The 24,716-nt window shown below is 41.8% G+C and overlaps 1 protein-coding gene across 8 annotated transcripts in view; it reads left to right on the top strand.

Moving 5' to 3' along the window:
- The window catches only part of SGMS1 (sphingomyelin synthase 1), an 83,454-nt gene extending 67,458 nt beyond the window's left edge, over positions 1 to 15,996 (top strand). For 7 of the 8 annotated variants that reach the window (XM_033149176.1, XM_033149170.1, XM_033149177.1 and 4 more), the window contains 3 exons: positions 657 to 810; positions 2,694 to 2,860; positions 3,513 to 5,142. In XM_033149176.1, coding sequence (XP_033005067.1) covers positions 657 to 810; positions 2,694 to 2,860; positions 3,513 to 3,692 — 501 coding nt within the window. In that variant the 3' untranslated portion in view covers positions 3,693 to 5,142. Of the gene's footprint in view, positions 1 to 656; positions 811 to 2,693; positions 2,861 to 3,512; positions 5,143 to 15,974 lie in introns of those variants that run through there. The other variant, XM_033149174.1, reaches the window with a different exon arrangement.
- Positions 15,997 to 24,716: the final 8,720 nt, after the last annotated feature.

Raw genomic sequence — 24,716 nt, 5'->3', positions numbered from 1 at the left:
TATCAACCGACAAGCTTCTTTAAAGAAGATGCCAATTGATTTCTCTTTTGCCAAATTATTCAGACCTAGCAAATGATGGTTCTGGGCAAGTTATTTGATTTTTTGACTTTGGGTTGTATCGAACAAAGTCATACCACTAGCGTCTGTGCAGTGGGAGTTCTTCTTTCTGAATGCCTCCAAAATGTGTTCTGGGGGTTCCTCAACCCTCTGGAGCTGATTTGGAGGGAGGCGCAGGGAAGGTACGAGCAAATGAGAAGAAATCCAATCATGCAAGCAGAAGTCCTAGCGGTAATGGGATGACTTTGTTGGATACAACCCTATATTTTTAATTATTCATGCATTTGCAGTTGAAATGATTAATGTGATATTATTTCAATTCTTAAGCCTTTCCTTTGCTGAAAAATTCACAAATGCAAAGATATTAGGGAACCTGTGGTGGTGGGCTTCTTAGAATCGTGTGTGTGTGTGTTTTAATATATTTATTTATTGAATGCTATGATGCATTAAGTGGTATAGAGTATTAATGCCTAATAAAATTTATTTTTTAAAATTGCCAGGTTCTGAATGTAAATTCAGCTTTCTTTTATAAGATTATTCTAAATGGTATGGATCTTAATATGAAATGTGCTGATGTTTTCCCCCCCTTCTTCCACCAGCTGTTTGGAGACTGGGAATCGCACATGAGGAGGATAATGAAGATGCTTGCTGGAGGCGGGCTGTCCATCACAGGATCACACGATCTGTGTGGTGACTACTTGTTCAGCGGTCACACAGTTATGCTAACACTTACATACTTATTTATCAAAGAGTGTAAGTTTGAATTTTTCAGTTTCGGACTAAAAATTGTATGTTAGTTAATATGAGAACACACTGTAAAATACTCCTTTGCTGTTAGTGCTTTGTACCTTGTTATTTTTGCTAAAAAGTATGTCAAAGGATATAAATATCCAACAATGAAAGTAAACACAGAAACTCTTGACAAAGAATGCTAGCCTTCCTTTGAGCATGTTTTTTTAGAGGAACATATAATAGGAATAAGATGTATTTTAGCCCTTCTATCCAAACTCATTGCACAGCATTCTCATCCTGCTCTTATTATGACAACAACTTATGGTGTAAAACAAACTGGGGGAAAAGGAAAGGCACGTCTCATCTTAATAATATTTGTTTGCTGGGATTGTAGTGTAGTCCATGTTAATGTATTTTCCAAGGAAAATAGTTGCTGAATAAAAGTTTTACTTGACATCACATCTGAATGCTAATATAGTTATGCTGGTCTGATGTGGCTGGCTCAGTCATTTCTGATCTGCAGCAAAGATTAATGGGAAAACCAATTCAACTCTAAAGCAACTGAGATTGGAAGAAAATTAGCCTAAGTCTCTGGTTCCCTTTGTCATGATTAATTCTGTGCTACCTAATTTCAGTATTAGCAGTTTATAAACCAGTTGCAGAGTTGAAGCATCAATAAATAACCCATACATTTGTAATTCTTGGAGAATCATGATCCTCCCATTAATTTCGGTTCTTTCAATTTTATTTTTCTATGCTTTATTATGGCTGATAACTGCTTATTAAAACTGGAAACTAGTATACAGGCAACTCCTCATTTATGTTCTGAGGCACTGCGCGTGTAAGTGAAATTGCATATATTTGAAACCCCATTGATAAAGCCTGCAAACACCCCATCTCCCCCCCTCCCCCGTTCTGCTAAGGTGCTCAAGAAGCTGTGGCAGTCCAGCTTCAGGCATGCTTGGAGGAAGCTGATTATTTGGATCCATTCCAGTCTGGCTTCAAGCCTGGTCAAGGTGCTGAAACCACCTTGCTAGCCCTGCTTGATAACAATTATTGTGGGAGAGATGGAGGGAGTGCAGTGGTTGGGGTTCCCTTCAGCTCTCATATGACCCCTGTTTAAAACAGCTGCACGGGTTGTCAGTAAGTTTCTGGGCCCAATTCAAGGTGTTCATGTTAGTGTTTAAAGCCCTAGATGACTTAGGCCCCAAATACCTGGGGGAAAGCCACCTCATTCCCTACAGACCATCTTGGATAGTAAGATCATTGGAGGGAGCACCCTTCCACAGCCCTCAGAAGCTTGGAGGGTAATGGTCCAGGAAGAGGCATTATCTGTGGCAGACCCTAGGCTGTGAAACTCCCTTCCAACAGAAGTGTGTCAGGCAATTTTAAGTTGCTTTAAACTGCTTTTAATACTGTGTTTACTTGTGGTAACCCACCCTAGGGCTTGGGGGTGAAGAAGGGCAGGTAATAAATGCATGCCTAAATTGAGCTCTCACTTGAATGGCTGCACTATTCCCTGAAACGTTCTCAGGGAGGCAATGGCAGCTAGAGTTCTGAGGCCACAGATACCATATTTTCCAGCGTATAAGACGACTGGGCGTATAAGACGACCCCCAAATTTTCCAGTTAAAATATAGAGTTTGAAATATACTCGACCGCAGATTCTCCACCCGGCGTATAAGACGACCCCCGACTTTTGAGAAGATTTTCCTGGATAAAAAAGTAGTCTTATACGCCAGAATATACAGTATCTTATCTATCCTCTTTCCATTCCGCAGAATGCTGGGGGTTATCCCATTTGAAGATGGTCAGCTTATGATACTGTGTTTAATTCTTCGCCCTGTGAAGGAGAATGTGCTGTGTGCATGGCATTAATGCTTTCCGCCTTTCCTTGCCTTCAGATTCACCTCGGCGACTCTGGTGGTATCATTGGGTTTGTTGGACTCTCAGCTTAGTGGGGATGTTCTGTATCCTCTTGGCTCACGACCACTACACTGTGGATGTGGTGGTGGCTTACTACATCACTACAAGACTTTTCTGGTGGTATCACACAATGGCCAACCAACAAGTGAGTCTCTCTTCCTCCAATAGCTGACCTATTCCAATACATTTGTTATTGTACCGGATCTGATTTTTTTATCCAGACCCTCTGTGAAAGCAAATAATATATATGTGTGCATTCACACTTTCTGTCATGGGGAGGGGACTTGGGTGGGAGAGTGAGAAGCAACAAGCTCAAACAAGTTTGGCTATTTATATCTGCCTTTCAGACTCGTTCTGAATATCTTAAGTACTTCGTCCTAGGTGCTTTCCTACTTGTGAAACAGTCAGGGACAGGGTTTTGTTTTTTTTTGTTCTAAGATGCAAAACCATTATTAATAGGCACTATGCGAAAACATTGATTGCTTCCCGAGATATAGGTAATAAGATATGATAAGGAAAAAAAGTTCCTGAAGCAAAGCACATTTAAATCACAGTTTGCGTTAGTTTGCGTGTGCCACCTCTGTTGTGCTCTTCTTCTTCTTTTCTGTTGGTGTGATGGAGTACATAGCAAACTCTCCCCCGTGTTTCTTCTGTCCCCCAGCCCCAAAAAGTAGTAGTCATAATGGCACCCTAATAATGTGTTTCAGGCATGAAATATATTGGAAGAGCAAATAAACTGCTGCCTGCGGGTTTTGCTTTCTTGAGGCTTCATTTGTAAACACTGTTGTTTTTTGCAGGTGCTAAAAGAAGCTTCCCAGACAAACCTCCTTGCACGAGTGTGGTGGTATAGACCCTTCCAGTACTTTGAAAAGAATGTTCCGGGCATTGTCCCACGCTCTTACCACTGGCCATTTTCCTGGCAAGCTCTCCGACTGGGTAGACAGCTTAAGTACAGCAGATTGGTGAATGACACATAACAGCTACAAAAGAAGAAGAGGTGGCAAAAGAACTGTCCAAAAGTGCTAAGAACTCCGCAAGAAGAGATGCCATAAAAACCTGAACTGCTCCCTTTCCTCTACCTTTTAAGCATTACCTTGACTGTAATCTAGTCTCTTACCTGGTAAGCACTGTGATCTTTTTCTCTCTCCAAAGGATCTGCGATGGACAACAATAAGGAAACCGTAAATTATCATGCACTGTATACATTTCTTGTTAATAGATTTTGGATTTGCATTGCTCATCACCATGTTTCTTTGTATATGATGCAGCAGCGTAAACAGAAAAAGAGGCTTTTATATCATAAGTTCTGGTCTTTCCAGTCTCGTCTGGGAACAAAGCGTATTATTTTCTTGGGAAAACATAATTTTCATATCTCTTGCCCCAAAGATTGGGCTGTAAGCCATTTTCTAGCAAATGTCTATATGAAGGTTTCTAAATACCTGACTGGGATAATAATATACAGGAATCTTTCTACCTGTTTCACTGAAGCTACTAATGATAGACACAGAAAGGTTTGGTAAACTTTGATTTTGTAAATCTGCAGTGACAGTGTCAAAAAGTGCAAAAAAAATATTCTGTTGTAAAGTGATTTTTCTAAGTATTTCCTAACTTTATTTTTCAAAATGATATGCGTAAAAATAAAATCTAAAAAAGATTTTTACATGTCAGAGAGAAGAGTTAAAATAAAATAAAAAGCTTCTTGGGAGAGAGATGTATCTGTTTCTAGTGCCTTTCTTGTCTTGATAGTATGGTCAGTAGGCAGTCTTTAAAAGTTCTAATTTAAAATAAAGTATTCCATGAAACAAATATTATATGTATTGTATACATTACTGAATTATGATTTTATATCTAAATTGAATCGGGAATCTGCTTGCAATGTTCAGATGACTAAATTGGAAGAAAAACCAAATACCATAATCAAGTCTTCACATATTGTGGAGAGGTTAGAATGAAATTTTCTTCTTAAATTATTTTATTGTCCATTCCATACATGGATTTTAACTATAGCAAGAAAACAGCTATGGATTCCTTTTTATAAGATTATTTTTTCCCCTCCTAATGATCAGCAAATCAAAAATCAAACTATAAACAATGTCTCATCCCTGAATGAAAATTTTGCTGAAAAACAATTGATTTCTTGAAAACAGAATTGTGCAGAAACTGCATGTAACTCTAAAATTTCAGTCCTGCCATACATATTGTGTCTGGGGGAAGTATTCTATCCTATACTTGCCAATGTGCAGAACAAAATAGTTTTTTAAGAATGAAGAAGCATATATCTATCTATCTATATAAAAATATATATATTCATTCTGTATTTTACGTGAAACAGAGTTATCTTCTGTAGGGTTTTTTGTGTGTTCAACAAGGTGAAATTTGTATTGTAAAACAATAATGGTGAAGGAAAATAAAAAGGCTTTTAAACAAGTAGTCTCTTTTTTATAACGTTAATGCCATCTGTGTTGGCTTTGGCTTTTTGTGGGGCTCATTCTGTTTGGCTTGGCTTTAAAACTTGGCTTTAAATGTTCAGCTTTGCTAGAAGGATTGTACAGTTTTAGCTATGCTGAGTTCTGCAAACAAACAATATATGGTTTTTCTCTTTACCCCTCGGAATTTTGAAACTATATAGTTAAAAGTAGTTCTTTTTTGTCCACAAAGCAACCTATGCTCTGATTATAAATAATATGCTTTTAGCTTCCTCTCTCTTTCTGTGTCTCTGGATAATGTAAGGGTGTAAAAAGGACGGGTGTGTGTGGAATATGGTAAAAGAAAACAAACAAACATGAATCCTGTGCCTTATTGAAAGTGGGTCCAGAATTTTAACATGTTCAAACCTGTTCTAAATGTAGTGGATTTCATGCTTTCACACCTATCCGACACCTTACTGAGTGTTCCCACCTGGCTCCTGCATTTCTTTCGCGGCATCGTCTTCATCCGCTTTCCAAAATGCTCTTCTTGTGCCATCTCCAGCTTGCTGCATCAGTTGGGACTTTTCTCCTTAACAGTGGGGACGACTGCGGCAACACCAAACACCAGCTCTGGCGCACTGGCTGCGGTCAGTCCTTGCTTGCAGCTTCAGATTCGAACTGCAATGAACACTAGGTGAAGCAAGTAGCCCATCAAAGTCCAGTATCCTCGTTTCCAGCCATAGGCAGCTTGGGATATATGTTAAGGAACTTGTAACAATATAGAGCTCTGTTGCCAGCACTGGTTGAAATCTTAATCAGTCTATGTGCTGCTGCACAGAGTTATTTTGTTGGAAGCCGCCCAGAGTGGCTGGGGAAACCCAGCCAGATGGGCGGGGTAATAACAATAAATTTTATTATTATTATTATTATTATTATTATTATTATTATTATTATTGAATGCACTTACATGTACTTTAGATGCTGCTACTGCTACTATTTAGAGTTATATACCTCCCTTCATAAAAAGATCCCGGGGTGGTTCACAGGATGAGAACACAAGATAAAAACATAGCTTAAAATTTAGCCAGCGATGGTGACTTAAGAGGGTACGCCAAAGGTTTTACCGGCAAGGTGAAGCTTAAAGGTGGGGATCTGAAGAGAAAAGGGAAGCACTATCTAGATCAGGGGTAGCCAGCATGGTGTCCTCTAGGTATAATGGGCTTGTATTCAACCTAACAATAAGGAGAACATTCCCTCAATGCAAGATTGCTCCTTGTACAATAGACTGTTCTCACACACACCTTGTATCCCCAAAATCTGTACCGGGGGTTCCTCCAACCTTCCAGAGCAGATTTAGTAATGGTTCAGGTCACGCAGGAGAGCAGGAGGAGGGAGGAAATCCCGTTGCACTAGTGCAAATACCTGTATTTAATGGAATATCACCAATGGAGTGCAACCCCCATCATTCTTGCCCATTGGTGATGCTGGCTTGGGCTGATGAGAGTTGTAGTCCACAAAACATCTGGAAGGCACCACGTCACCTACCAGTTCCCTAGATACTCTTGGAAGTAGGCATGAGAGGTAGCAAGGAAGAATAGGCAGATCTGGTTCAAACTGGAGGACTGAAGCTCATTGGGGAGAGAGAGAACTGGAAACAATGGTACAAAGATAGGGGTGAAGATATGGAGAGAGCTAAAGAAGGCAAGGAGAGGATGCAATTTGGGTGTTCTCTGTGATTCAATGTTTCTGGATACCCAGGTAGCATTGGTCTCTAGAAACACTTTTACCAGCTTTTGCTAGGCTGCCAAAGCTAGCAGGAAATGGCAGATTTGCTTTTGGTTACTCCTGCACTGGTTAAATTCAGACTGGGCTACTGGCATTGCTACCTGTCTGGGGCTGCCTTTGCAGACTGCCGTTGGTTCGATATGCAGCCAGTAGGATGCTGATAGGAACAAAATAATCAGCACATTCTACCCAGTGCCTGCTTCCTTTTCCTTGCCCCTGGAGGGCGGGGGGGGGGCAGTTTTTAAGATTTTGTTTAAAATAATTTCAATGAAAAATATTTGTGGGGAGGTTAAGTAAATGATGAGGATAATCCAAAAGCAAAGGAAATAATGCTTTATTAATAGTTAGCCTGAGCCTGTGGGAACAGGGCAGTTTCGATTAAAATAATTACATCAGCAGTAAAGGGGGGGCATACGGGAGTGTGTTTGAAATTAGACAATTTTATTGCTGGGATCCTAACAAGTGGAACAGAAGGGTGCAACCAGCTATTCCAGTTCCTGCAGCTAAATGTACAAAATGTTCCAGCCTCAAATGAACACACCAAAACAAAGAATTCAAAATAAAGTTGTTTCCTCAGGAGAATAAAATGTCAATGTATTATTCATTGCAAATAACCCTGACATTGCATTAACAGGTTCCTGGTGCAAAGCAAGCACAAATAAAGTTTGTCAGATTTCAACTCAAAAGTAACTGAAATAGTGCAGGATGAAAATGGCAGAAGCAGCTGCTGCAGCAGCAGCAATGGAAGAATAAACACGCCCTTTTCAAATGTGTAGCAAAGCAAAAATACATTGAGAATGGTTCTTTTTATGTTCCAGCCAGCCTACCCTTGCAACCAACCAGTCAGATTTGAGGGGCATATAATTCTACCCCCTCACCAGACCACTTTTTTTGGTGTCCAATAAGTGGCCAAGAATTTCTACCCAGTAAAGCGATAAGAAGTGAAATTTCGCAATCCTCTTGGTTCATATAAAAAGAACCCGTTTTTCCATGACCATTCTTTTGCAGTTAAGTAGCTGCCAACTGCCATCTACCCTCAGATACCTAGTACATATTTTAAACTAAATCCTTCACATAACCCCACATCCACAGTCAACTCTTATTACAACAAAACAAAACCCTGTCTCAGGAAACACATTTTAAATGGTAATTTCTCCACACTCACGTCAAACCCTAATTGACAATGATTTGTATTTCAAAACACATTTTAAAACCATTTAAAATATCTGTGTTGTTTTTTCTAAAAGCCAGCAGGGAAATACCAAATAGCCTATTTAGAAACTAGGCCACAACGCCATTTATACGGCAATATTTGCAATTAGCTTCTGAAGGCCATAAAAAGGCCTGTTTAAAATTGCCTGACCTCACATGGGATGAAATTCCACAGCTGTGAGGCCACCTCTGAGAAGGTCTTGTTGCATATAACCACCAACATAATAGTATTTGTGATAGTATTTGTGATAGACAGCAGAAGCAGACCAAAGTCTGGTGATGAAGTCTTTCAAAATTGCACCTAGGGGGCCCCTCACTGACTGACTACCAAGACATCTAGCCAGAGGGTGTGTTGTGTTTGTGGAGCAGCACTTTGGGGAGAATAATAAAAGGAGCAGTTTCTGAGGGACAGAGTTAGACAGGTTTAGAGAAGGAAGAGGGTTTAGTTTGAGAAAGAGGGGGCTTGATTGGAGATGGGGATTAGGAGAGGGTTTGTCTGAGAGAATCTGATTTGAGTTGAACATCTGCTCTGAGGAGACCATCTACAGCAAGAGGAAAGAGCATCGCAGCTTAGATAGGAAGATGGGGTTGAGTGTCTGAGGAAGGTAAACAGACAGGAGTTCACTGGAGGGCTGAGTCTGAGGAAGGAGAGGTAGAAGCTGTGGGAATACACAGCTTGGGTCTCATTCCAGTCAGGAGGAGAGAGTTTTTCTAGGAAAAGATTCCCAAGCCAGTAACAACGGGTGAGGTAACTCCCTGGGTACTAATTGGAGTACCTCAGTGGTAGGATTACAGATAGTGTGGGTAACTGACGAAAAGTGTACCTCACTCATGAACCAAAGTATTAAGCTGTGAAGTGTCAAGCATTTTAACTGTAACACCTGTCATTAACTCAGTAAAGAAACGAGAGTGAAGTAACAATATGGGCATGATATGCTCTGACTGCCTGACCCTAAACAGCATTTTGGAGCAGCTGAAGTTTCCAAACCATCTCTAAGGAGACACCCACCCACATAGCATTCATTCAAGTATGGCATCGTGGATAATAAATAAGGCAAGTTCCATTCTCTCCAGGTAGGGTAAGCAAGGCTATGTTGGGGGGGGGGGAGAAGCACCCCTGGATTTCACCGCCATTTTAGCATCCATCCCCCAGCTACTGGCAAGTTCAAACACCACTTCCAAAGTGAAAATTTGATCTGAAGGGACATGAGGCAACCACTTTGCTGAAGTTACACAGGGAATCCCATGCAATCAGCTTGAATTCTTTAAGGAAGGCAGGAAGGCAGGATGTAAAAGTTGGTAAATAAATAAGCACCAGCACTTTGAATTCAGTAGGGAAGCAATCAGGAAGTCAATGAAAGTGGTTGAAAAGAGATATACTGGTACTATCACACAATCAGTTGAGTACTGTACAGTGTTAGTCATACTGAAATTAATGGAGATGACTACCTTAGGTATAGTTACAGGTGGGTAGCCGTGTTGGTCTGCCATAGTCAAAACAACCTTACCTTAGGTCTATTCATTTTGAAGGGTCTACTCTGTGTAGAGGTTAGCTGGCTACAACCGCATATTGGCAGTTTAGCCATTGCGTAATGCTATGCACCGAGTCAGTTATCATCTTATAATTTGACATCTGACTGTTTGCATTTTTATTCCAGGCTTATCACACTTTCCTTGCAGAGGAAAAATATTCCAACACTTCAGGAAATGAGCAAGTAATTCATAATGATGCCTCGTGGGGCCTCAGGTGAGCAATTCTCTGGTGACTTCCTGCTTCTTAAAAAGGCTCTTCTCTGTTGAGAATTTTTCACTTAATAGGATTATAGATACAGATATATAAACACACACACACACCCCGAGGACTGCAGGTGTGTCAATCTTTGCCTTTGCCTTAAATGCGTAACCTCGTCTTATCAGAGAGGGGAACTGTACCCTTTCTTAAGCGCTCTCATGCTTTGACCATTGACTTCCTTGCATGGGGAAAACCTGCTGGCTTCTTTTCCTGCTATTCTGCTTTGCAGACTTTGACCTTGTGTTTATGCAACTTCCCAGCACTAGAAGGCTGGCGAAACCTGTCACAAGGCATCTGTTTCCCTGTTACCTTTTTTTGCCTTACATATGCCTAAGGTTTATTCTTTCATGTTGCATCTTTGATGGTTTTTGCTTTCTATTTCTTCTCTTTGGAACAAGCTGCCTCCATATGTCAATTTATCTTACCTATTCAGGCTTGCAAGCAGCATCTAATCTAGCAAGAGATGTTGATAGCACAAGCAGGTTTACAGATGTGCAATGAATGAGACTGCAAATGTGAACCTGAATACTCATTTGTATCCATGCGTTAATGCTCAGCTGGGCCCCATTAAACTAGCTGGGTCATCTTTTTATATGAATCCCATCCAAGGCTTTTAACAATAGCAGAAGACTAAACCTGGATCATATGTCATTATCCCTTTCTCCTTCACTTTCCCCAAACTTTTCCATGTTTGGATTATATTTTAACTTCCTTATAAAAAGAGTTTAGGATGGAAGGCATTTAGTAGATGCTGATAATATTGATTGACACTTTCAATCTCTCTGTGTGTGCATGGATAATGCACATGGAATTCTTGGATACTATCTCCCAATTATTACTGACAGAAATATTTTCTAGGCCTAGGGATAAGTTATCCATTAAGCAGAATGCATAAATAGCCATTTCAGGTTCAAAGACAGAAGGATCCATGTGATGATTGAACACCCTTTTCTCCTTGTTGCATTTGTAGGTGTCCTGCAAGAAGGGTATGTGGTTTTTTTATCCATCAGCTAGGGGTTGGGGTTGGGGACTGAATTCATTTGCACATTCTGTGTCAGAAAAACTATCAAAATGTCCAAGGCAGAAATGAGCTCATGAAAAGAACAAGCCAGGAATCCAAAGAATAAAGGGGGGGGAGAGAGAGATCTGAAGTGATTAAAAAAAAACCCAAACAACTTCTTGTGTAATAGCAGTGTAAAGCTATTGAATGTGAACTGTCCATTGCTGTTGTCTTGGAGATGGTTTGGCCTGCACACACTAAGCTAGCCATTGGCCTTCAGGTGTGGCAAAAAGACACTGTCTCATTTCTAGAGTGTTGAAATATGATTCAATTTGCCAGTCAGGTTCATTTTTGTATATGGAATGAGAGGGTGGCATCTTGCCCTTTGCTTCAGGCAATAGAATGTCCTGCATTGGACATTTCGTATATAGGAAGCTTCCCTGCTCTAAGATATTATGGTCCATCTCAGTACTGTCAACACTGACTGTAAGTGAGTGGTTCCCCAGGGCTTCAGACAAAGAGCATTCCCATCCCTAGCTGGAGATGCCAGGGATTGAACTTGTCACCTTTGGCATGCAAAGCAGATGCTTACCACTGAGCTATGGCTGGCCCTGTTTCAGAACCCAGTGGGCAGGTTTGGCTGGTGGGACAACTTGAGGAAGTTGCTCAGCTACAGTAGCTTACTTCAACGTGACAACAAAAATGCTCCCTTTTGTATGTGAGGGCTAGGTAATGCATAAGTTCTGTGGAACAGATCTAGTACTATGACAGGGTTAGAATAGCATTAACGCCAATAATTCCCTTTTCAAAAATGTGCCGAAGTACATTCCAGACATGCCTCACTTGGCTGCTCCTTTCTGGAAATCATTAAACTGTGATCTTTACACTTGATTGATGCCCTGTATTCTACAGCCACTAAGGTAAGAAATGTGCTTACTTGCTGCTGCTGCTGCTGCTGCTGCCGCCATTCCTGTTTCTGCAAAACAAACAAACAAACAAACAAACAAACAAAAACACCAAAAAAAAAAACCTGAGGCTTTGTTGATATGCTCCTTTTTCATAGACCTTGGTTGTTAGGCCTGTTCTTGCATGCAATGGAGATACTGTTCAAAAAAGTAAAACTGTAATGAGTACAAGCAACCACCGGGTGTCACTAGTGTTCCACAAAAAATCGGAGACCTACCTAAGAAACCATCCCAGTAAATTCTAAGCTGCGTTTTTGTTCGAGTTTATAACTTTATTCTAATAAGACTCATGCCCCAGGCCTTAAACAAGCTCTGCACAGGCCTGCTTGCAGAGGCTGGGGTGCTGTTATGTCTGAAGAAGGGGAAGGTGGTTGTAGGGCATTTACATCAGACACCCTTGGCATGCCGATCCATAAAGTCCAAGAACAAAGGAGGGACATGCCACTTTTTTCTACGTGCAACAAATGTTTATTGGAAGCGGAGCATCTGGCCATTTCATTGCCTAGGGCTTTTTCCCTAAAAAAAAGAGGTGGTGGAAGTTGCTGAGCACCCACCAAAAATTGTTGAACTTTAGAACCCACCCACCCCCCACCTTCTAAGAGCTGCCGGAACTCAGTTCCAGTGAGTTCTGGTTGGAAAAAAAGAGCCCTGTCATTACCCCTCCCTCCATATGACATGGTACAGTCCACAAACAGGTTTACCACCTCACCTGCTCTTTGGGAGGACTAAGCCTAAAGTAGTGCTCTTCAAAGCATGACAGCACTGTTAGCCGCACCGAGGAAGGAAAGGAAAGGAAGAGGTGTCTGAGCAGCACTAGAGAAGGCAGGGCTATAACATCCTGTTTACTGAGCGTTCATCCTGATTTGCTTGCATAATGCTAATGGCGAGGTTAGATTATGTCTTTTCTTGCTTGGCATAGCTGTCAATTCCCTCCCCCCCCCCCTTTTTAAGAGAAATTCCCTTATTCTGAATAGGATTCCTCGCAAGAAAAAGGAAAAGTTGACAGCTATGTTGCTTGGGTGTTTGTTCTGACTGGTTTACGGGAAGGTGATATGTCAACAAGCACTTATCCTGATTTTCTTGTGTTCATATGTCTTCCCATTAATCTCCACCACACTTTTCAATGAATTTCCCCATTACTTTCTAAACTGCAAAAAGTCCACTTTTTTTTTTTAAGTGGATTTGTTGTGTTAGGCCAAACAGAGCACTTTAATGCACTCCAGTTGTGCAAACCCTACATACACGTGAATCCTTCCTGCAAAAGCCTGACCAAAAACACTTTAAAAAAAAAAAAGCAATTCTTTGGTCCTACCAATGAAATCACCTGAAAATAATTGAAAAAACACCAGAGTTCATTTGATTTTATGGTTCCCAAACTTCTTTCTAGCTGTTGGCACATGGAATGCCAGAAATAAAAAGGGTCTTTATATGTACTAAAAAATGTGCCTGGTTGTCTAGCATGCGTACAGATTTTAGGTGTGGTTGGTATGTCTGGGTAGTGGTTTGTTTTCTGGTTTTCTCAGCGCATCTGAAACTATTTCACAAAAATAGTGTTAACAACCCAGCATGTAAAGGGAAGGACAACTGAGTGCCAGCATAATAAACAGAACAATAAATGGAATTGTGGGTGGGAATAAATCAATTTAACAGAGTTTTCAAGTGTTGCAAGAATGGTGATGTTGCTCTGTTGTGTACTATTGCCAGGGACATGTGGTTGTTCTGAGTGCTCTTAGGATATAGACTGTGAAGTTCCACTGTGCACTGTTCTTTTTCTTTTTCTGCTCCCAAGTAGCCCCTTGAAACCATGTGGAGCTATAAGGCTAGTTGGAGCTGATTTAGTAATCTAGGCTAAAATCCAACTAAAATTCTGCACCTGGGAAATTCTAAGCCAGTGGCATGCCACAGTAAACTCTGTGACATGCCCAAATGATACATATCAAGCAAATTTGTATTTTTATCTTATCCCCCCAATCTATATTGAAGTTTTCCCTGTTTTGCTAAATTGTAGGACACATTGAATGCCTAACTCCACCCACCGAAACACTTATTCCGCCATCTCTCTGGTACTGTTTTGGGGGGACAGGGGGCAGGCAGGTGTGGGGGACTCCCTGGTCCTGAATGGGGTAACTGTGTCCCTGAAGGACCAGGTGCACAGCCTGGGAGTCATTTTGGACTCACAGCTGTCCATGGAGGTGCAGGTTAATTCTGTGTCCAGGGTGGCTGTCTACCAGCTGCATCTGGTATGCAGGCTGAGACCCTACCTGCCTGCAGACTGTCTCGCCAGAGTGGTGCATGCTCTAGTTATCTCTCGCTTGGATTACTGCAATGCGCTCTACGTGGGGCTACCTTTGAAGGTGACCCGGAAACTGCAATTAATCCAGAATGCGGAAGATTGACTGGTGACTGGGAGTGGCCGCCGGGACCATATAACACTGGTCCTGAGAGACCTGCATTGGCTTCCACTGCCAGTATGTTTCCAAGCACAATTCAAAGTGTTGGTGCTGACCTTTAAAGCCCTAAACTGCCTTGGCCCAGTATACCTGAAGGAGTGTCTCCACCCCCATCACTCAACCCGGACACTGAGGTCCAGTGCCGAGGGCCTTCTGGCGGTTCCCTCACTGCGAGAAGTAAGGTTACAGGAAACCAGGCACAGGGCCTTCTCGGTAGTGGGACCCACTCTGTGGAATGCCCTCCCACCAGATGTTAAGGAAATAAACAACTACTGTATCTGACTTTTAGAAGACATCTGAAGGCAGCCCTGTTTAGGGAAGTTTTTAATGTTTGATGTTTCATTGTGTTTTTAATATTCTGTTGGGAGCCGCCCACAGTGTCTGGGGAAACCCAGCCAGATGGTCAGGGTATAAATGATATGTTGTTGTTGTTGTTGTTGTTGTTGTTGTTGTTGTTATAGATTTTTGGCAAGTGTCATCCAGCCCGCTCATGTTCACACAAGCCATGAGGGAAATCTTACTTGGAGCAGACCCATTGATGCTAATGAACATGACTAACTTAGGTCCATTCATTTCAATGGACCCACTCTGAGTAGGACTAATGGGATAAAACGCTCGATTAGGTTTATTATTAATAATAATATTGTTATTATTAAAATGGAGATTCTTGAGAATGCAAATTCTGTGCTCATGCCCAGTCCATGTCAGGTAATTTAAAGGTACAATGTAATGATTTAATTGCATTTGGAGCTGAAACACAGGTGCCTAACAAAACCAAGGGCCTTTTCACAAGCACATCCACTTTTTAATAGATATCTGATATTTCCCCCAATCAGACTTTGAGGTCTTTTGTATAGGAGAATGGTAGCTGAAGTCAAAACCTCTCTGGTTGGCAGAGTACAGCACATCCATAACAAATGAGGATGCCTCATTAAGGAGGCAGCAAGAACCTAATTTTAATGCTACCTGTTTCTCCCTCTGGAAGAAAGAAACACAACTTGTTTCACTGTAGAATTCAGAATTAATGCAAGAATGGGAAGCTATAAATATTCCAGAAGGCTGGTGAGAGTATTCATCAGCCTATTTTCTTCACTTAGATAAGATCAGTGGCAACAAAACTGAATTTGCTTCTGCGGGGATTATACGGGCAAAAATCCATTATCCAAACTGTGCACCTTGAATGATACACACCTGCATTTGAAATCACATCTCACTCATTTCAGTGGGAATTTGCCTCTATCTCTTTGTTATTCTTCTCCTCCTATCTGCACGAAGAGTAATGTCTAGACTTTTCCTGCGCAGCCAGCAATGAGGGGGAAATAAAGAGGCACTCAGTGTTATGCCCCTTGAAAGGCTGGTTAAAATGTTCTTAAAATGTTTCCCATATTACAAGCCCTACCAAGAGTTGTTGTCAAGAGGTAGCTAGCAATCCATCTAATAGCAAACTCAGGTGGTGAATGCTGACAGAACTGGAGTCAAAACAAAACAACGGAGAAACGAGGAGGATATCAGCATGCTTGGGGGATCCTTGAGATTTGTAAAATGGCAAGTAGAAAATAGGACCTTAAAGATGCAGAAACTCACAACGTTCCAAAAAGCCCAATGAGGACTGAGTATGTTCGGTAACCACAGAATTCTAATGACTGGAAGAAGAAGAAGAAGAAGAAGAAGAAGAAGAAGAAGAAGAAGAAGAAGAAGAAGAAGAAGAAGAAGAACAAACTAGTGCTGTGTGATGGGATGGAATTAAGTGGAATGGCCTATCCTCCTGGAATGGGACATGGCTGACTAAAACTCTAAACAGGAGCATGGCTGATAAGAGGCGAGGATTTACTGCAAAAGGGATTTTGTTGCCATTTTCCCATTGTATATATTTAATGTAGCACAACCCACTGGCAGTGCCTGTGGTCTGAATTTAGAAATCACCAGATTCACTGCCCAGCTTTTCCAGATAAAGGATCTTGGTAGCAGGATCCGTAGAGACCTTTGCCCTTGAAGAGCTGTTGTTGGTCTGAGTAAGCAGTGCTGGACAAGATCAATGAATGGGGTGATTCGATATGAAAAGCTCTCCTGTAAAAAGCAAAACAAACAAACAAACAAAAACAAAACAAAACGAAACAAAAATCATGAGAATATTTAAACATAATAAAGAGCCTACTGGATGAAGCCAATGGCCCATCTAGTCCAGCATCCTGTTCTCACAGTGACTAACCAGATGCCTGTGTGTAGGAAGCCCACAAACAAGATCCAAGAGCATTCTCTCCACATGTGATTTCCAGCAACTAATATTCAGAAGCATACTTCCTCTGATTAAGAGCAGTGGAAATGCAGAAGATGGATGGTTACCAAGGAAGCCTAGGTGGCCTTGGACAATGAACCCTTCATGTCACCATGAGCTCAGCAGCAGTGATTCTAATGCTGAGTTCTGCTGACTTGATTGCTCACAGGAGGGCTTCTGGTGCAAAATTACTTTGCTTGCCTGCTGGCCTAGCTCACGAGACCCCCCAAGGCAGGTGAAGGTAGTAACAATCAAGCCAGGTGAAGGTAACTTGGGGGGGGAGGGTTGGCAGTATTGATGCAGGCCTAAACTGATGGATGTGCTGTATATTCTGGCCAGATTAGGGTCTACTCTGCTGCTATATCCTTGGTGCTCCCAGCAGCTGAAAGGAGGGATTCTGACATTCGCCCGGTATGTTAGTGCATTCTATTCTTGTGTCTATCCTTGTATAAAGGAGGGGTTGTTCCTTGCTTGATATCCTTGTGTAAAGGAGGGCCTGGTATGTTAGTCTATCCTATCTTGCGTCTATCCTTGCGCAAAGGAGTGATTCTGTATCCTTGTGTATGAGAAGCCTGCTGCTCAATAAGTTTCAGACGTCCTTCACCGCTTGTGTTTTGCATTTGCTTGCTTCGGACATCCCAGTTAAAGAACCCATTGGCAAAACACCATGAAGGCAGAACATAGCTAGTAGCTGTAGTTGATAGTTTTTAATGTATCTGGCAATATACCGGTAGTTCTGCCAGCGTTTCATTGCCTGATGACCCACCCTACTGTTGATCATCACACGTTTCCTGTCTGGGCTTATTTATAGGTCTTTGCATCGGTTATTTAAAAATATGCTTTAAAAGACAGCTAGCCACAAATAAAGTTTGACCACCTGGTGCTCACAACACAAGAAAATGCCCTTTAAGAAAGAGCACACCATCTCAGCAGACTTGTGCAATGTATCTGAGTGAATGGATGGTAATATGTTTCAGTGTTTATTAATATCATTAAATTTATATACTGCTTAATTGGCAAGGTGGCTTCTGAGCAGTTCATACGAGTAAAAATAAACCTTCACAATTAAAATGGAGCAACAAAACAAACCTATTAACACAGCACGGGAATTAAAACTGTCAAGCCAGCGATTAAGACAATTAAAATAGGAGGTTCTATCAGGAGACTACCGGTACTTATGTAAGGAGGTGTATGTAAGGAGGTGGAATGCCAGTACTGAATATGATTCCCAGTACGTCAATAGTACCTTGGCAAGAGAGAAGGCTAGAATTTTCTTTGACATACCTATCTGTTATGGATGCTTTGGTTTAGAATTTAGATTCCTGAATTGCAGGGGGTTGGACAAGATGACCCTTGAGATCCCTTCCAGCTCTACAATTCTATGATTCGATATCATCTTTGCATGTGCAGGGAGTGGGGCAGGACAAGGAGGGGGGTGGCGAAGTCCCAAGCCACAAGCAGAAATCCTTGCACTGATGGGATGATTGCTTAGCGTTGCATTGGGTACAAGCCTTGGTACATCACAGAAAAGGCCAGCCAGAATACTTAACCCTCATGTGCGCACCTCCCATTTTCAGGAAGGGTTTTTTTTTCTGAGAAGGGTTGAAATCTGACACCTCCCATTCTGTATTCGGAGATGGAACAGTCCCAAGAAAGGCTGCCAGCTCTGTAGATCTGCTTTTAGTGCCCCCCCCAAAGGAAGAGAAATTGGGAACAGCAGAGCTCTGCAACATCCAATATCTTGCCTTTGCACCCTGGTTAAATATAACTGCTATTTTCATTGACACCTCATTGCAAGTAGGTCATTGTTTCTAGTGAAAATTCTGGCACGCAGGACAAGGTTAATTGTGCTGTGCATCAAAATGCATTAAGCAGCCTGGCATTATCTTTTGAGACAATGACGCCACTATTGCCGTTTGTCAGCACAGCTGCTTATTTCAGGCATTGCTTTACTCAAGATAGCAAAAACTAAAAGACAGCATGGAAGCGATAGAGAAACCTGAACTTTTTGCAGACACGACACCAAATGAACTGCAGCTTTCAGATGTCAGTGAAGGGGCTGACTGCCAGGCATACATAACCCAACGATGTAAATCAGAGACATTTAAATGCTGTAAATCTTACTCCAGGAAAGTGTTTAACTCAAAAGCGAACCCAGTCATTGCTTACAAACCTCAGTGCAGTAGCAGGCCATTTGTAGTTCACTGCCTTATGCAGCTTGGACTAGTGTACTGTTTATCTCCACTATATTTACCCTTTCTGGCCAAGTACTTACACTTATTTATGCCACTGGTCAGTGATAGATGTTGGACTGTTTCTTAGTCTTCCTTCTAATACTTCTTTCTAGTATTAGCCCATTTTAACTGGTCTACCTACTTTTTGTTGATGATGTTAATCTGTCTCCTGCTTGTTTTCTTTCCCACGCTGAGGATTATTGTTAGTATTACAGTATTATATGGCTACAGGGCATCAGCAGCGTGCATGCAAATATAGTCCTTGAGACCGTTGTAACTGGAGCCAGCAAGCTTTCTCTAGATGGTTTCCCTCCCTAATCTATGGCTTTGATTAAAATGTAGCTTAGTACTTCAATGTGACATTCCCTTGCATAGTCCAAAATTGTGAGCAGAAAATGAACAGGCCAGTTCTATCATCCTATGTCCTCCTCCCAGTCTAAAGAACATTGACACAGTCCAGTAACACCATGTGAACCAAGAGCGCAGAAGGGACATGCATTGTCCCATCTTTACAATGACAGAAGGATGCAATGGATACTGTGTTAAACACTGCTGGGTCTCCATTTAGTTCATTTGGATTTGTTCAGCACTGCCTTGCAAGAACCACTTATTCCTGGGCATTGTTGCACATTGCTGATAGTTGATGCATTCATCCTGCAGTTTTCTGCACAATTCATGCTATGATTTGCTGCTGTGCGCAAATATGTTTGACTACGAGGCATCACACCTATAAAATGGCAAAGATTCAAATTTTCAATTTTATTACTTTAAACATTTTTCACTAAAATGAGCTTTAAGACTTATCAACTGCAACATCTGAGATTTTTAAAAGGTCGTGTCCAAGATACTGTTTTTGTTAACTACCTTAATTTAAAGCATGTTTGCTTTGCTCCACATCTGAAAGTTCTCAGATCAGCTTACAAATCTATAAAAAGACAGTCTCTGCTTGTATGTAGGCTTACAATCTTAAAAGACATGACATGAAAGGAAAAAAGATTAGGGAAGGAGGAGGGGTTTTGTAAAAAGGGAAACCATGCCTCGTTCTTAAAGGAGGCACGTATCATTTCACAACACAGTAATTCAGCTTTGCATCATTTTGCGACACGGTAATTCAGTTTTAGTAGCAAACCAGAGATTAAACTAACCGCTTTCCAGCTCTGGGAGGAGAGTGGGCAGCATTTGCACAACACACCTACACACTGCAGCTGACACACTAAGGTGTCACAACCAGTGCTTTTTTCTAAAGAAATGTTTAGGGGTACTCTCATTTTCCTACTCATATTGAAACACTGCCCATCAATGAGGCCAAACTTAGATTCACAAAATGTTTAGGGGTCCCCCCCCCAGAAAAAAAGCACTGGAAAGCTCTGCTGTAAACCCTACACAAATCTGGAATGGAGTCCCTAAGACGGTTGGATGGCGCCTTGTATGCCTCCTTCCAGCCAAGCTGGTGCCAAACGTATTGCTCTGCTTTCCTTTGGACCACATCAGTGAGGCCAAGAGGGAGGTCTTGTCATTTTGGGCAGCCCAGAAACTCCACACACACCACCAGGCTTGCACTCCAGAGTGGTCACTTCAGTGCTGCTAACTCAACAGTTTAATTTCACCCCTGAAGACGCACTCCATTGTCTCTTGAGATAGATAGATACCAGCAACAACAACATTCCATGATTGCTGTGCATGTTGCATATATTATGTCTGCCAAAACAATCAAGAGGTGCCAATGAAACTAAAATACTACTAGAATTTCAAGACTGGGGGGGGGGGATGTATATTCATATGTACAAATTTGAATGTAGAATGAAAGATATTGCTTTCAGTATTTGAGTGATGAAACTCGACATTCTGATCATTTTTTAAAGAAACTTTTGGCCCAGCTCTTGAATTTGACGTATTTTAGCATGTTTTAGATTATTATTTCTTAAAAACAATTGTTAACCAGTCACCCTAAGTCTGAGTGATAAAGGAGTTGGGAACGAAGTTACCTTTGCTCAGAAAGAGCCCTTTGGTTTTGATGTGGAAAATCTGATGGCCCTTTGAAGCACGAGAACTGGGGGCTTGTTTAGTTGCTCATGAAAGGCAAAAAGAAAAAGTAGCCATGTGCTTTGAAAATGGTTGGGCTTCCTGCCTCCCTCCCCACCCCCCCACCCCCTCTGCAACAGGTCAGGTCTGGCCACATTTCAAACAAATGCTGTTATCTCACGCTTTGGAGAGACCTTGACTGTACAAAACAATTTGCTATTATCTGACCTGATGGACTGCAGTTGCATAGAAAAACAGAGATTGCTGTGGTGATGTTTTTACTGTGCACATACTGTATTGTACTTCCTGGAGTCTAGAACCTAACATAAAATAACAGAAATGTGCAAGTCTCTTCAGATGCTCAAGCTATACATTGGGCCTCTTTTTAGGAGAAACAGTCCTGTCCCCCCCCCCATGTGAATTTTCTGCTCCGTTTTCCACTTCTGACCAGCACAGGGCATTTCCAAATGACCGGTTTTGTTTTAGCATTTATCCTGGTTAATTTGTAGAGAGTAGATGGCGCTGACTGTTTAGTGAGTATTAATCCTGATTTGTTTGCTGGGAGGTTAGATGTTTCTGTAACAAAGCAAGTGTTGTCCCACACTTCCCGGTGAATTTTCCTGCCTCTTTCCTTATCACAAAAAGTCCTTTGTATTGGAGGCCTCTGCATCTTGCACTGAGAAAGAGGCTTGCTGCCATTTGCCAGACTCTGTCTGTACTCTGGCAGTACCTTGTATCCTACCCTTACCCCAAGAAGCTCAAGGTATTGCAACCCTCCAGACATTGTTGGACTCCATCTCTCATGAATCCCAGTTGGCATAGCCAATGGCCAGGGATGATGGGAGTTGTAGTCCAACAAAATCTGGCATTGTGAAAGCCCACTATTGGCATATCAGATTACTCAGCTTTACACTCACGACAGCCTGCTAAAATAGGCTAGGCTTAGACAGTGACTTTCCCAATGTAACCTTGTAAGCTTTATATCTGAACTGGAATTTGAACTCTGCTCTTCCTGATTGAGCACTGACAGTCTGTCAGTCCCTCTACAGTATGCAGGATCTTTTTTAGGTTGGCTACAGTTCCACCCTGCCCCCCGCCTCCCTCACCATGGCCCTTAACTTTGCACCCACTACCAGTGATGGTATCAGGGCATGATTTTGAGGCAAAATTCCAGCAGAATGAGCAGGGGATTCTGAACCCCAGCCACATTTTGAAGTAACACACATCGCCATGTAAGATGTTTTTACTGTGCACAGATTGTAGTTTCTGGAGTTTAGAACTTAACATAAAATAACAGAAATGTGCAAGTATTTTCAAATGCTCAAGCTATACATTGGGCCTCTTTTTAGGAGAAACAGCTCCTCCCCTCCCCACTCAGTGTAAGTCCTATGCTCCTATGGATCTGGGGCCTAACTTTGAAAAGCGGCAGTGACAAGGTTCTTCACATCATTTCTACAACATAACTGGCACAACTGCCACTAGATGGCACAATCCATGTTCTTTCAGAACATCAGAGTGTGTACCTTATGCACAGTTAGTGGAGATGTTGAATCCCGATTTCACGCACCTTTGCCCTTTGATGCAATTTAATTGCATTGTTTTATTTGCCTGTTCGTGGCACAACTAGTGGAAAAGTGCCAGCTTGTATCAACACAGTATACGGTATCTATAGGAAAGGAGCCTGGTAATTGCTGGCCTAGACTTAAATGGGCATTTATAGATGACCCATGCATCTTGCAATCAACGTTGGGCTTCAAATGTCATGTCTCATGTTTCTGTTTTTAAAACTGCATCAGCAATTGCTTTTTAAGAGCCAGCCATTCTTAGTAGCCCTGGGCAATATACCTAGGAAATATTGCTTCTGGGTGGGCTAAGGGGCAAAAACGCGTGGAGTAATGCACACTCTTTTCCATCCCTTACCCAGAGAAAGTAAGTGGATGAGCACAGTTCAGGGACACATTTCAGCCATGAAAAAACATGCAAGGAGGTTGAAGAGCAGTTTATTAAAAACAAACAAACTAAGGAGACTCTTTTGGCCTGTTTACTAGCACATCCGATTCAGAAACCAATGCAGAATATATTGTTATGGAGTAAATTATTGCAGAATATAACCGACAAAGAACCTTTAGTTAGCAGAATATAGTAGCAGAGAGGGTCATGATCCTTGGTGTGAGAATGAGTATATTATGATGCCCACATAAGAGTGTTCCTACTTTCACCCATGAAAAGTTGGATGGAGTGGTTTCAAGTGGTCAGAAAGAAGAAACCAGTTAATATGCTAGGGTTGCCATATGTCTGGAATTTCCTGGACACAGCAGGAATTTGGCAGTCGGAAACAGTGTCCGAGTGGAAATCGCTGAGATGTCCAGATGTATGTATGGCAACTCATGTCGGAAATGTAGTTGTTGGCGAATTTCCTATGAAATAGCTCAAAAACTATTTGTTGTTATTGGGATTCCCCCCCCCAAGGGGGGGGGAGCTCAACAACTTTGCTAAAGAAACTTAACTGCGGCCATAGATAGATTGCCATGGAAGTAGAATCAGATTTTGATATTCTGGTGGATGTTAAGTGTTGTTAGAGTACCATCTTTTAAAGATACCTGTCAGGCTGAATGCTATAAAAGAAGCAGACACGTCAACATTATTTAAGGAAGTTTAATCATTTCTTAACGTCCATTTGATCACGATTTGATTCACAACACAGTTTCACAGAATTTCACACCTGACATTATTTTCCTTAATTGATGGTTCACTATTCAATTTGCTGAATTTCCATTTTTGAAACAAACAGTTGTTCCAAATAAAGCTACCTACGTGATTTCACAGTGCTGCCGCAGTTCTATACAAAGACTACTAAAAGTATGAAAAATATAAGTGCTTTTATGCACACATGTTTTAATACTGTTTCTGTGTCTCAGGCACCTGCTTTATCTTACTGTGTATAAATAATAGCGGGGGGGGGGGAGGAGGAAGAGTATACAGTTAAATAAAAGTAAGAAATGATTTCAACCAGATAGAAGTATTTTGTTGCTAACATTAGAGGTGTGAATGCAGTGACACTAGGCAAGTTTCAAAAGTGTATAATTAACAAAATGATTTAGGTTGAACTCGCACATGGAGGCTGTTTGAAGACCCATATAAACTCACCCACCAGCTACAAATTTGGTGCTAGCATGGAAAGAAAGTTCCAATTTAGGGTGATTCCAATGCATACATATGGATCATCTGAGGTGGTGGAAGCTGGATTGGTCTGCACATGTTGAGAATACCGGACCTTAGATGTGAGATCATAGATGAGTAGAATGTCATAAGTTCCCCAGGTTCAAGCCCTGTCTGAAGTCCAGGGATGGCCTGGACTTCAGACAGGGGCATCAACTCCATGAGGCCTCCACAACCCCCAAGTTCTACTGGGATGGGGTTCAGCCCCTCCCAATCTTGAGGGGGCCAAGAAGGCCTGGAGGTAAGTTGCCCCGGGCTGTGCAACTTCTCCCGATGCAGCACAGCCTGGTGTGAAGTCGCCCCTGGTCATGCCACATTGAGAGACGCTGCACAGCCTGGCGGGATGTTGCACCATGCCCTGCAGCATTGAGAGAGGCCACACAGGCCAGCAAAGCCTGGCAGGGAAATGTTGCATCAGGAGAAAGACTTGTCGGTCTCTCCTGATGCAGTAAGTCGTCGTGCATGCAATGCACAGCTTCCTATCTTCCTGACACAGAATGTGGTCTTCTAGCAATAAGGTTCTGGCAGTAGTCTAAATGTCAGACACCTGCAAATTGTGGCTGGCCTTGGAAGTCACCCCATGTTTCTGGCAGGTGGCAAGTTTTTGCTTTCTTACCTTGCTCCATGGAAACAAATTAA

The sequence above is a fragment of the Lacerta agilis genome, chromosome 5, assembly GCF_009819535.1.
Source record: "Lacerta agilis isolate rLacAgi1 chromosome 5, rLacAgi1.pri, whole genome shotgun sequence".
Classification (NCBI taxonomy): domain Eukaryota; kingdom Metazoa; phylum Chordata; class Lepidosauria; order Squamata; family Lacertidae; genus Lacerta; species Lacerta agilis.
This window is presented reverse-complemented; position numbering and strand designations above follow the sequence as displayed.